Source organism: Eschrichtius robustus, chromosome 19, assembly GCF_028021215.1.
Source record: "Eschrichtius robustus isolate mEscRob2 chromosome 19, mEscRob2.pri, whole genome shotgun sequence".
Classification (NCBI taxonomy): domain Eukaryota; kingdom Metazoa; phylum Chordata; class Mammalia; order Artiodactyla; family Eschrichtiidae; genus Eschrichtius; species Eschrichtius robustus.
In genome coordinates this window covers 63,625,176-63,637,472 of record NC_090842.1, presented here as the reverse complement: position 1 = coordinate 63,637,472, position 12,297 = coordinate 63,625,176, and the positions used below count along the sequence as shown (strand labels likewise).

Below are 12,297 nucleotides of genomic sequence, written 5' to 3'. Positions count from 1 at the left end.
TTTGGGGGACCGTTTAATAATCTGCTACCCAGACACCGTGGAGCCTGATGCAGCCGTTACCATGACAATGGCAGCCATTTTTTGGTGTTTCTGAATAACACACACAGTGACCAGGGAAATTCAGCAGCGCTGGTACATCCTGACCGCCTCTTAGCCAAGTCAACAGTTGCACTGGCTGCTGCAAGTTGTAACTTTCCAAAATGTTTACCTATTTCAATATGTTGCCTTGTCAATGTTTTTAAATAGACGAAAGGAGGAGGAGATGTAGATAGCAAGGACCCAGCGAAGTCCCAGGGAAGATACCCAGGCCAGGAAAGGGATTCTATTTACATCATCTGGCCCCTGACTCCACTAAATGTTTGTTTTGACTTTCAACATCACTTCTTCAAGCCCAGAAGCCTATGGAGGGCCTGGCATCCTGATGGCAGGAATTCTCAACTCCCACTGGCACAGAGCCGTGGGCAGATATAGGCCAAAACAGGGGACAGGGCTGCACGGAGGGATGGAAAAGGGGGCGCCCGTGGCCAGCCCCCCCCTGCTCTGTGCCAGCTCTGGGCTGCGAGGAGCCCCAGGGTGCCCTCAAGGGCAGACAGACAAGAGGCTAGTGTCCCAATCCAGTGTCAGACAAGTTAGGGGTATCATCTAACCTGGCCAGGCAGAGCGAGAAGACCACGACAAAGGCACAGAGGCTGGAGAGAACTAGGCATGTTCCCAAACTGCAGGGCCTCAGGGGGTGGAGTGGGGGGAACCAGAAGTGAGGTCAGAGCTGGACCAGCTTAGGCTCTACCCTGCGGCAAAGGGAAGCCTCTGGGGCTACAGCGGGGCCACAGGGGAGGGCGGGGTGCAGCAGGGCCCAGAACCCGCCGCCCTTCTGCCACCAGTAACGCCAAGGCCCAGAGGGAAGGGACTCCTGGGGAGGGGGCGCTCTCCTACCCTCATGCGACGGGGAGACAGGAGGGGCCGGCAAATTCTTCCTGTGATAACCAAGGACACAAGCACGCTGGGCAGGAAGGGCGTCCGCTGAGCGAAAGAGGACGGGACACTCACGGGCCCTGGGCCCCTCACCGGCCACCACCTCCGCCGCCGCCGCCGCCCCCGCCCTGGCCCCCGGCGTCCGGTGCTCCCGACATCATGAGGAACAGGACCACGGGAATGATGTACATCCACTGTGAGCCAGACAGGATGGCAGAAGGACAGACGGACAAACAGGGAGACAGAGAGAAGAGAGGGGAGAATGAGCAGTGTCTGGACCAGGGTGGGGAAGGCGGGGGCCGGCATGAGGGGAGGCAGTGAGGGAAGGGGGCCCAGGTCCCCTACTCCACTACGGGTTGGGGAAGGGCTGGCAGGGTGCAGGGGCGGGGGAGGAGGCGGGAGGGGGCTCAGTCCTCACTCAGGCCTCGTGCGGTGGCGGTGCGAGCCCGGGGGCAGCAGGACGCAGGGCTGTGAGCAACACGGCCCCCCCCAGGATGAGGTGCCACTGAGGAGGGAGGGGGGCGCAGGTCAGGGCCAGTGGCGGCTGTGGCATCCCGCGGCCATCAGGGAGGGCAGAGCCGGGGGTGGGCGAGCTCTCGGCCTCTCTGGGCCTCAGTTTCCCCGCAGCCCGGCTCTCCTGACATCTCCTGACATCAGGGGCTCCCGGCACACTAACCAAGGCCCCACGGACATGGCGCTCGCGCGGTCAGGCTCAGCAACCTCCGACCCGAGGCCCCGAGGGCCCAGCCACACTGGCTTCCCCTGCCCCCCGCCCCTGCCTGGGGTGGGACCACCTCCGCCAGCCCCAGCGCCGCCAGCGCCCCCAGAGCCGCCAGCGCCCCCGGCGCCAAGGGCCCCCAGAGCCGCCAGCGCCCCCGGCGCCAAAGGCCCCGGGCCTCAAGAGCTGCCCCAGCAGCAGCACAGGCTCACCCTCAGCTGCCGGCTCCCAGCCTCCCGGGCACCGCCCGGCACAGCCCCTCCACCCACCCCCCGGCCCGGCTGGCGGAGCCCACCCGCTCCCTCCTTTCCAAACCTCCCGTTCCTTCGAGGGCTCTGCCGGGCGCCCCCCACACCCCAGCCTCCCAGCCTAGGTCAGGCCTCATCCTCTCCCCCAGATCTTGGTCCCAGCCTCCTCCGAGCTCGGACCCCGCCCCTCCCGTAACCACACCCTCCTCACTGCACTCCCTCCTGACAGGCAAGGCCGACACTGCCCCCAGCCCGGGCACCCGAGGGGCTGTCCCCAGTCCCCCTCACTGCCCAGCTCCGGGCCGGCCATTTGCGGAGACCGGATGCCCCGTGAGCACCACCACAGGCTGACAGCGGCAGGGGCAAGGGGAGGGTGCGGGGCGCAGGCCAGGGGCCAGGAGGACGTGCACAGAGACGCCGGGGGAGCCAAGCAGGCCCGACATACACGAGGCCCAGAGGAGGGCCGTGGGCGAGGGGAGCAGGGCAGAGGGGGGCTCAGCATGGGAGGGGGCGAGCCGGTGGGGAAGCGGCCGGGGGCGGGCAGAACCCTACTCACATATTTCGCGAAAAAGGACTTCTGCTCCTGGGGGTTCTTGGCCTTCTGGGCCTGCTCCATCTCCAAGCGCTCGATGAAGGCTGCTGTCTCGGGCCTGGGGGGTGGGGGGTAGAAGGAGGAGAGGGGATGAGGGCCCGGGAGCCCCCGCGGCAGCCTGGAAGGGTGCGGGGAGGGGTGGGGCCAGAGTGAGAGGCAGCGGAAGGCCGGCCAGCCGGGGACAGGGCTGGCTCTGCCCGCCGCCCTGCAGCCGCTCCTCACCCTGGCGCCGGGACCGGCGGCTGCAGCTGCACTGAGGTGTTGAACAGCTCCAGGTCCACGTCCTCCACCTCGTGGCCCCGGCAGCCCCCAGGATACGTCACCACCGACACCCCCACCACGTTGCCGGCCACGTCCACGTGCAGGGTCAGCTGGTCCGAGAGGTGCGACTCTACCAGGGAGCACTGGGGGAGGAGGGGGGGCGGTGAGAGGAGGGAGGCCAGCAGGGGCTGCTGCCCAGGCCTCGCCCACACCAGCCCCCCCACCAAGCCTCCTTCCCCACCCCACAGGACCCCCGAAGCATCTTTCAGAGCCCTCCATGAAGCAACGGCCTCCCCAGGGCCCACCAACTGGATTGTCCTCATCCAGCCTGGGAGACCCTTGAGGGCAAGGCCAGGTCCTTAAATGCTGGGGCATTTAAGAACCCAGGCTAGAGCGGGTGGACAAAGCAAGGATGGGGGCTGACCTCATCACCGACTCACCGCGGGGACAAAGGAGGAGACGTAGCCACCGGCTTCTGGGCCGTCAGGGGCGCCAGGCCGCCGTGGAATCCGGACACGGTACAGGCCATTCAGCGCGGCCACGTCCTGCAGGGCAGAGAGAGGGTGGCGGTGAGAGGCACAGTGCCCAGCCCCCACCTGGTCTGGACACCCACTGGGCCCACAGCCAGGAGGGCCCTTCCCCAGTCTCGCCCAGCCAGCATCCCCCACTCCCTGGCCCGGCCAAGCCCAAGACTCCTCCCACTGGGTGCCCCACCCGGGGGGAGACCACCACGAGGAGAGGAGAGGCCAGCCCAGCGACAGAGTAGGTCCCGAGGACACTTCCCACAGGTCTGGGTCCAGCCCCACACCCGAACTCCCCGGTTATATGAGCGGCTAGTTCTCTCTGTGGGCAACTGTGACAGGAATCACGCGGGCACCACGCAGGAAGGCTGGCCAGGGTGGGCCTCAGCCTGATCTCTCCCACAGCGCTGGCACCCACGGGCCCGCAGCCGCCCAGAATAAAGCCTGCGTCCCCAGCTTCCCTTGCAGCTCCAACTGGCCAAAGGGACGGAGTGGAAGTGGATTGTGGCAGCTTTCCCGAGCTTTCCCCCAGAGCCGGCTGTTCCCTCTGGCCCTCCTTCTTCCCTTCCTCTACCTTGCTGCCTGGAACCTCCCCCCCGCCCCCGCCAGCCCCACACCTTCCCTAGGGAGGACCCAGGCGGACCTGGGGGGAACCCAGCCCTTGAGGAGGCCACAAAGCAGGGCGACAGGAGAGGTAACGTTCTCCTGCTTAACCATGGCTACCGTGGGAATACCTTTCTCCTCACAAGCAAATCTTGCACTAAGTGTGAAGCATCGTGGCTGAACCTACAAGAGCGAGAGGAGCTGACCGTATGAAAACTGTGGGGAAGAGGGTGTGCTGCGCAGAGGAAACAGCTCGGGCAGAGGCCCCGAAGTACGCATGCTGTGCTCTGAGGCACGTGCCCCCAGCCCCAGCAGAGCCGGGGGTCCCGTCCTCACCCGGAGCTGGCCCCGCTCCTCCTCGCTGAGCTGCCGCTGCGACAAAGACAAAGTGCCATCTTGCTGGTTCCAGAGCAGCGAGCCCCGCTTCCGGAAGTGGGCACTGTCATCTGTGCGGGAGCCTGGACGTCAACATTTGCAGTGACCAGGTCGCTTCCCCACCCCGAGCCTCCATTTTCCCACTTAAAAACTGGGGACAGCCCCACGTGTCTCTGAAGCCCTGCCTCTGCCTTGCCAGGTGACCGAGAGTCGCTCACGTGACTTAAGCGGGCCTCAGTTTCCCCAGCTGCGGAATACAGGGGCTGCAGAGCTCAGGAGCTCCCAACCACCGGGCTGTCTTGGGCAGATGCCAGGGTCTGACTGGGGAGGTCTGCAGAGGGTCCGAGCTTCAGTGTTTAAAACAGGTGCCCCCAGAGCTTGGGGCCTCAGACTCAATTATGAACCCCTGGGCCACACTGACATCTATGCTCTGGGAGTCTGGAGGCCTGAAATGTCGCAGTTTAAGCTGGGCTTTAGAGAAGGTCCCACCTCTGCCATTCACTTGTAAAAGGAGCTTATCTGGTATCCCTCTGCGCCTCAGTTTCCTCTTCTGTAAAATGGGGTTATCCCTAACACCTCCTATTCTGCTTGACTACGCTGAGGATGTCTGAGTTAATAGAGATGTTTGAGTTAATACATCTAACCACTAGGGCAGGGCATGGGGCAATTGGTCAAAGTCTGCTCTGAGGTTATTACTGCCATACTGACCTTTCTGAAACTGGCATTTGTCTTACAGGTATGGGAGTATTCAAAGACAGAGCTTCTGTTCTCCGCCGCCTCCCACCTCCCCAGTGTAATGCAAACACACTCCCAAGTGCAAAGCTGTAAGTGAATGGATGGCATGTCTCACGCTGAGTGGCACCCGAGTTCCTGACACAGGGCACTGGGTAAGTGTCCAGGTCAGGACGTTGCTGGACTCACCGGTCTCAAATGAGTGCTCCAGCAGCAGCCCCACGGCGCCGCAGCCCTCGCCCTCTCGACCTTCTGCCCCCGCCTGCAGGTCGGATAGAGATAGAGAGGGCCCCAGGTAAGGACCATCAGAGCCCTCAGTCCGGCAGGACCCGCGGACCCCAGGACAGACAGACCCGCAGGCTGCGGCAGGAGCCTTATTTTCATACCCATATCCAAACACTGACACTTGCCCACTATTCCACCGTGAACCGCCCATTTCATGAAAATTCATGATCTGGACGGGCCAGAGAAAACCAGAGCCTGCAAACCAGCGGAACCTCGTTTCCAAGGCAACTATCTCCAGGTCACTTTCACACCTAGCATCATAACTATTCATGAGTTAAAGGGCATCCTTCCCAAGCTAATATCCAAGTGACCTCGTTTTCACCTTCACAGCCCCAATAGCCACGATGCCGCTCGAGTTCCACCCCTCTCAAGCACATTCAAGATTCCATGCCTTCCTTTTCTCCAACTCTCCACATCTCTCCTAATTCTGCATCTTCCTCTCTACGCCCTCAAGCCTGCGCTACCTCGTTCCAGATTTTAATCCGGGAGCTCAAGATCCCGCCCTCCTCATGCATATTCGGGAGGCGGAACTCCTCCGAGAACACCCCACCCCCCACGCCTCTTTAATTTTAGCCACCCCGACGTCTGATTTGCCAAGATTCCACCCGGGCCACACCTCCTCAAACATATTCATGACTGCGGATCCCTAGCGTCCTAATGTTAAGGAAGTTCTTGCCCCAACCTTCTCTTTCGGTGCAGCCTCGTTTTCACAGCACCCAACGCCCAGGTGCCAAAGTCCCATCCCAAAATGGGATTAGGGATCCCATTAGGGATCCCCTTAGGCCCATCCATAAGAAAAACTAAGGCCCAGGGCTTCCCTGGTGGCGCAATGGTTGAGAGTCTGCCTGCCAATGCAGGGGACACGGGTTCGAGCCCTGGTCTGGGAAGATCCCACATGCCGCGGAGCAACTAGGCCCGTGAGCCACAACTGCTGAGCCTGCGCGTCTGGAGCCTGTGCTCCGCAACAAGAGAGGCCGCGATAGTGAGAGGCCCGCGCACCGCGATGAAGAATGGCCCCCGCTTGCCGCAACTAGAGAAGGCCCTCGCACAGAAACGAAGACCCAACACAGCCAAAAATAAATAAATAAATAAAAATAAATAAATTTTTTTAAAAAAACAAACAAAAAAAACACTAAGGCCCAGAGAGGGGATGACAAAATCCCATAAGGAGCCCCGCCCCCTTATGCATATTCACGAGCTAGAGCCTTCCTAACTATCCTCTCGCTTTCTCCCAGTTGTGCGGTCTCATGCATGCGCAGAACTACAGCCTCGCTTTCCACGGTTCTTTTACCTCGTCTTCCCTCTCGGTTCTGCGCAACTTCGTTCCCACCTTAACCGACCTAAAGGCCCGAGACCCACGATTTCCGTCAATCCCGCCCTATGTGCACAGCGAATAAGCACTCACCCCCCGCACAGCGGCCCCGGACCGGCAACCACTACCCCGCGCCCGGCTGGGGGCTGCTGCCGCCATCAGCAAGAGCAGGAGCAGCCGAGTCGCCTCAGCGCCGGTCGCAGCCATTTCGGCCCCGTCCCACCAGCCAAGGGGCTGGAGTGAGCCGGGCGCCGCGGAGCACGCCGGGAGGAACGGCCCACATCCCGTCGCCCGTGCGCCTGCGCCGGCTCTTTGCGTCTGCGCGCTAGCGCCCGCCCGCTACCGGGGCCTGACGTCACGGGGCGGGCGCCGCTCCATCCGGGCCTCCGGGCACCGCCCCTTGGATGACGCCACAATCGCGGGCGTCTCCTCCGTGACGCAGTCAAACCCGGTCCGTCGCGTTGTGACGTCACAGAGCCCGGCCCCCTCCCCCCCATTTCCTCCGTGGGCGCCTCCCTCCGCTCCCCACAAGGGGCGGGACGTTGCGATGAAACGGGGGCACAAGCCTAATTCGGCCCCTGGTGGAGCAGGTGAGGCGGGACCAGGTGGGATGGCAGGTGAGAGGCGGAGCCAGGCCTGGAGGGGTTGGGCCAGGTGAGGGAACCAGGTGAGGGATGGAGCCTGCGATACGGAGACCGGTAGCCGGGAACCCTCTACGCTCAGCGCGGGGCTGACCCTGGGACCTTGGCCCAGCCCCCTGGAACTGACCTGCGAACTTTGCCGCCCATGTAGAACGCCCCCAGGTTCCAGCCTGTCCCACGCGCCAGCCGGGACGGCTCCAACGCCATCTCCTGAGCGGCGAGTTCGACCAGCTGCGGGATTTACCCATCTTTGAGAGCAACTTCGTGCAGGTGTGGAGCCCCAGGGCCCTCCGAGCCCAGGCCTGAGCCCCGGCCTCTTGACTTGGGGAACCTCTGTTCGCCCTATTTCTGATCACTCCCCCTAATGCCCATCTCCTGAAATTCCTGCTTCCCTATGAACCCTGGCCTTTGATTCCCTCGGTCCATTTTCCCTGACTTCATACCCATATGACTCTTGACCTCTGACCCCAGGATCTCTGATCCCCATCTTGGTGGTTAACTTACTTGGTTCCTGACCCTTAACCCTACCAAAATTCCTGATCCCTCCCCAATCCCGTCCCCCATCTATCTGGCTTCTAACCTCTGACCCCTGGCCCCAGGTGACCCGGTTAGGAGAAGTTGCCAACAAGGTCACCATGGGGGTGGCAGCCTCCAGTCCTGCCCTGGAACTCCCAGACCTGTTGCTTCTGGCGGGCCCTGCCAAGGAGAACGGACGCCTGCAGCTCTTCGGGTGACTGCCCCCACCCCAGCCTAGACCTCCTTCCTCCCCAGCTCTGGGCATCCTAGGCCCCCTGCAGCACCTCCTTTCACCCACACGACCTCCAGGGCCAGGAGCCATGAATGGCTGCTAGCCTTCTCTGGGCTACTGTCCACCCAAGAGAACAAGGACGGGGCCATCCACAGGGGCCAGGAATCAGGGATAGATAGACATGAGGGGGACTGTCCTCAGCTACACCCTGGCAGGGATCAGGAGAATGACCATTTATGCAGCACCTACTGCATGCCAGGCATCCCCTTGACCATGCACATCATCTCTTCTCTGACCTCCTACTGTCATATGGTGGGGCCCCTTAGGCCCATCCATAAGAAAAACTGAGGCCCAGAGAGGGGAGCCACTTGCCCTGGGTCCCACAGTGGGTCAGGGGTGGCCTGGGATCAGAACCTTGGGCTCCTCAGGATTGCTGACCTCACGATTCTGGAGCTCCTGGGCCACACTCCACACTGCCCCTTCAGGTCTTTGTTTTTTTCATTGAAAAGGTAATGCAAATACACTCCAAGGTACAAAACACACATAGCACAAAATACACCTTTCTTCCATCCTAGGCTCCTGTCTCCAACTCCAGGGGAAAATACCAAGACATTTACAGGCATAGAGTATATTTCCAGAAACATTCTGCTGGTGGCTTTCACTTTTTGGGCTACATCTCACAGTTAATGAAAGAAAGGGGGATGGGGGAAGGGAGGGAAGGAAGGAAGGAAGGATGGAGTCACATTGTCACATACACACACACGCACGCACGCACACAATCCTTTGTCTGCAATTTTGGATGTAACTCATTTGGTGGTAGAATCTGATTCTGACCTGAACAAACTTGATGCCACTTACAGCCTTTATTTATCCCCCCCCCGAATAAGTTTAAAACTTTTCACAAAGCAGTATTCTGATGCCGGAACCTTGTACTGGGACATTCTCTACCATCTTGCTTTTCTTTTCAATGCTAATTGTATCCCACCATATGAGTCACAACCTGCAGTTGGAAGGATGCTAAGGATGGTGCCCCTCATCATCTCCTTCAGCACTCTCCCCTCCCAGCCCCAGAGAAAACATACCATCGAAGTAAAATCATTGAGCTTGCTCTGCCAACTCAGCCTCAAGACACATCCCCCAGCCCCTCACTTCTAACCAGCTTCCAGCCCTTAGTGATTCTGTGCCAGTGCACACAGATCCATTTTTGGACACACAATTCAACAAACTCCGTCCCCTTGGACACCTAGCTTGCATCCAGCCTCTTGCTGTGATGATGTAATAGGGAATGTCCTTGAACGAATGGCTGCCTTCAGACGGCCTGGTTTCAAATCCTGGCTTCACCTCTTCTTCACTGTCTTCGGCCAAGTTTCCTACCCGTCTGGGCCTCAGTTTCCTCATCGGCAACATGAGGATAAGAGGAGAGCCCACCTTCCAGGGCTGTCAGGGGATAAACTAAGTAAATGTCTGTAAAACTCTTGGAACAGCACCTGGCACAGAGTATGCGCTCTGGAAATGTCAGCTGTTATTCTTCCATTTGGGGAACATACTAATAGATCGAGTTGCCTACTGAGGGAGTCTGATGTGTCCTGTGCCTTGGGGTGACAACCAGTGTGGCAGGCAAGGGACATCCATGTGCTCAGCTGCGAGGGTGTCTGTAAGACCAGTTTCTAGAGGTAGTCTTGCAGGGCCTGAGGGAGGTGGTATGTGGCTACCCAGTGTTGTTAAGAACATGGGTAAGACTTGGGTTCAAATCCCTGCTGTGTGATCTGGACCAAGTTACCCATCCTGTCTGGATTGTTTCCTCCACTGCCTTGTTGGACCTTGAATCAGGCTGGGGGCCTGAGCAATTCCTTTATTCAGATACTCCACAAGCATTCACTCAGCACTGACCATGGGTCAGCTCTGGGTACTACGGAAGCAGCACTGAATAAAATTGGACCAAAAATCTCTGCCCTCAAGCTCACCTTCTACTAGGAAAGCAGACAGATATCAATTTGTCCAGTGGGTGAGGTCTGTGGAGACAGATGGGGCGTGGGGGTGGGCATGGGGAGGTCTGCAAGGGCGAATGTGGTTGTATATAGGCTGGAGGTTGTAAACAGATCTTCTCTAAGAGAGGAAGGGCCCAAGCTATGGGGATGGCTGGAGGATGACAGAGGGAACGGCCTGTGCAAAGGTCCTGAGGTAGGACCAATATGGGACAGTGAGACCAGTATGGCTGGAGCCGAGTAAGCGAGGAGAGTGGGTGGGAGGGGAGGGCAGAGAGGGAACAAAGGGGGCAGATCCCGCAGGGCCTTGTAGTCAAGGCGAGGACTCTGCTTTTACTCTGAGCCACGGGAGGGATTTGAGCTAACGCGGGTGTTGATTGGCGCCCTCTGGCGGCCGCATGGGAACAGACTGGGCTGAAGGCGGGAAATTACGGTGGCTGGACGGCGGGGGTCGGGGGCGGCTGGTGGAGGGACTTAGAAATCGTCGGACTGTGACTGCATTTTAACGGTGGAGCCATCAGGATTTGGTAGGATTGGCTAAGAATGTGAAAAAGTCGACTCCCACGGTTTCTGACTGAGCAAGTGGGAGGATGTAGTTAAGATGGGGAAGACGAATAGGAGCAGCTTCGGGGCTGGGGGAAGGTCAGGAATTTGGCTGTTGGACATTTTATGTGTCCGATGTCGATCCAACATACAAATGGAAATTTCAAGTAAGCAGCAATCTGAGTTTCGCATTTAGGAGGGAGGACCAGCGGGAGACACGGATGGGCTCTGTGTATGGAAGAAAATTGGGGATGGATAAAATGCAAGAGGCAGAGAAAGTGGAAAAGGATCCTTCCGGGCGGGGAGAGGGGCGCTGGGGTGGGCGCTGCGGAGCCGGGGAGGATCAGATGCTGAGGCTGCCCTTCCCGCCCGCCAGGCTGTTCCCCTTGCAGTTCGTCCAGCTCTTCGTCCACGACGAAAGCCGCTGGCAACTCAAGGTCAAGTTCCACACCGGCCGCGCCTTCTACCTGCAGCTACGGGCCCCGCCGGAGACCCGCGACCTCGAGTTCGGCCAGTGGGTGCGGCTGCTCTACCGCCTGCGCTTCCATTCGGCCCAGGGAGCCGTACCTTTCACGCAGGAGTACTCGGCGCTGGAGGACGACGAGGAGGAAGACGAGGACGAGGATCTGACCGAGCAGGAGGAAGTGAGCGGAGGAGGTGAGCGGAGGAGGGCGGGGCTGCAAGGAGTGGGGAGAGGGACATGGGCGGGGCTGGGGGCGGGACCCCTGGGTCTGAGGGAGGAAGGGGGCTGGGGGCCTGTGCTCCTGGGTCTGAGGGAGGAGGGGCCGGGGACCTGGACCCCAGGGTCTGAGGGAAGAGGGGTCGGGGACCTGGACCCCTGGGTCTGAGGGAGGAGGGGCCGGGGGCCTGGACTCCTGGGTCTGAGCGGGGAGGGGCCGGGGGCCTGGACCCCTGGGTCTGAGGGAGGAGGGGCCGGGGGCCTGGACCCCTGGGCCTGAGGGAGGAGGGGTCGGGGACCTGGACCCCTGGGTCTGAGGGAGGAGAGGCCGGGGGCCTGAACTCCTGGGTCTGAGGGGGGAGGGGCCGGGGGCCTGGACCCCTGGGTCTGAGGGAGGAGGGGCCGGGGGCCTGGACCCCTGGGTCTGAGGGAGGAGGGCCTGGGACCTGGATGCCTCTGTCTGAGAGTGGAGGTGACCAGGAGCCCAGACTCCTAAGTCCTGACAGGGTGTGGCATCTGTACCCAGAGGACAGGAAGCTCTCAAAAGCAGGGCAAGGTCTGCAGGACCTTGGCGCACCAGCAAAGGTGGTGATGGTTTCCTAACTGGGCATCCCCCCACCCCAGTCTCGCTCCCCTTGACCTAGCATGGTGGGATCTGGGGAGGGAGTGCCCAGGCCCTGAAGGAGTGGGGTCAGCCAGACAAGATGCCAGGTCCGTGTAAGGCCTGGGGAGGGGAAATGCCCCAGTCCTTGAAGGTGGGGACACTGGAACCTATGGGGCCTCTTCCTCTTGAGACACCCTGCTCCCCAGGCCTTCCCAGGAAGTACAAAGTGCCCACTCACCCGCCCCCAAACGGCAGATACATCCGCAGTCAAGGCCTCTGAGACAAACTCGCTCTCGTACCCAGCTTCAAGCCATGGAAGCCAGACTGGACCCACAGACCTCTGAACTCTGGGGACTCTGATTCCTCCAACATTCTTTTGCGGTCACTAAAAGACCAGAGATCAAAGTGTACCCTACCTCGGGGCCGGACAGATGAATTATTAAAGTTAATAAAGATCGGCCACTTAAGAACCAACAAC

General features: G+C 60.4%; 2 protein-coding genes across 8 annotated transcripts; one reads left to right on the top strand and one right to left on the bottom strand.

The window, feature by feature from the left end:
- Positions 1 to 6,892, bottom strand: EMC10 (ER membrane protein complex subunit 10). 3 transcript variants are annotated; one of them, XM_068527847.1, is made up of 7 exons: positions 6,713 to 6,891; positions 5,212 to 5,284; positions 4,252 to 4,361; positions 3,232 to 3,336; positions 2,753 to 2,934; positions 2,495 to 2,588; positions 1 to 1,020 (listed from the first exon to the last, which is right to left on the bottom strand). In XM_068527847.1, the coding sequence occupies exons 1-7, from the start codon at positions 6,824 to 6,826 to the stop codon at positions 814 to 816; spliced, it is 885 nt and encodes a 294-aa protein (XP_068383948.1). In that variant the 5' UTR covers positions 6,827 to 6,891; the 3' UTR covers positions 1 to 813. The 3 variants fall into 3 exon arrangements, with proteins under 3 accessions (XP_068383948.1, XP_068383946.1, XP_068383947.1); XM_068527845.1 differs by having other exon boundaries at positions 878 to 1,166; positions 4,252 to 4,373; positions 6,713 to 6,892; XM_068527846.1 differs by having other exon boundaries at positions 878 to 1,166.
- Positions 6,893 to 6,984: 92 nt separating this feature from the next.
- GARIN5A (golgi associated RAB2 interactor 5A) lies at positions 6,985 to 12,296 on the top strand. 5 transcript variants are annotated; one of them, XM_068527851.1, is made up of 5 exons: positions 6,985 to 7,209; positions 7,412 to 7,530; positions 7,860 to 7,990; positions 10,913 to 11,193; positions 12,075 to 12,296. In XM_068527851.1, the coding sequence occupies exons 1-5, from the start codon at positions 7,167 to 7,169 to the stop codon at positions 12,161 to 12,163; spliced, it is 663 nt and encodes a 220-aa protein (XP_068383952.1). In that variant the 5' UTR covers positions 6,985 to 7,166; the 3' UTR covers positions 12,164 to 12,296. The 5 variants fall into 5 exon arrangements, with proteins under 5 accessions (XP_068383952.1, XP_068383953.1, XP_068383951.1 ...); XM_068527852.1 differs by having other exon boundaries at positions 6,985 to 7,236; positions 12,123 to 12,296; XM_068527850.1 differs by having other exon boundaries at positions 6,985 to 7,236; positions 12,026 to 12,296.
- Position 12,297: the final 1 nt, after the last annotated feature.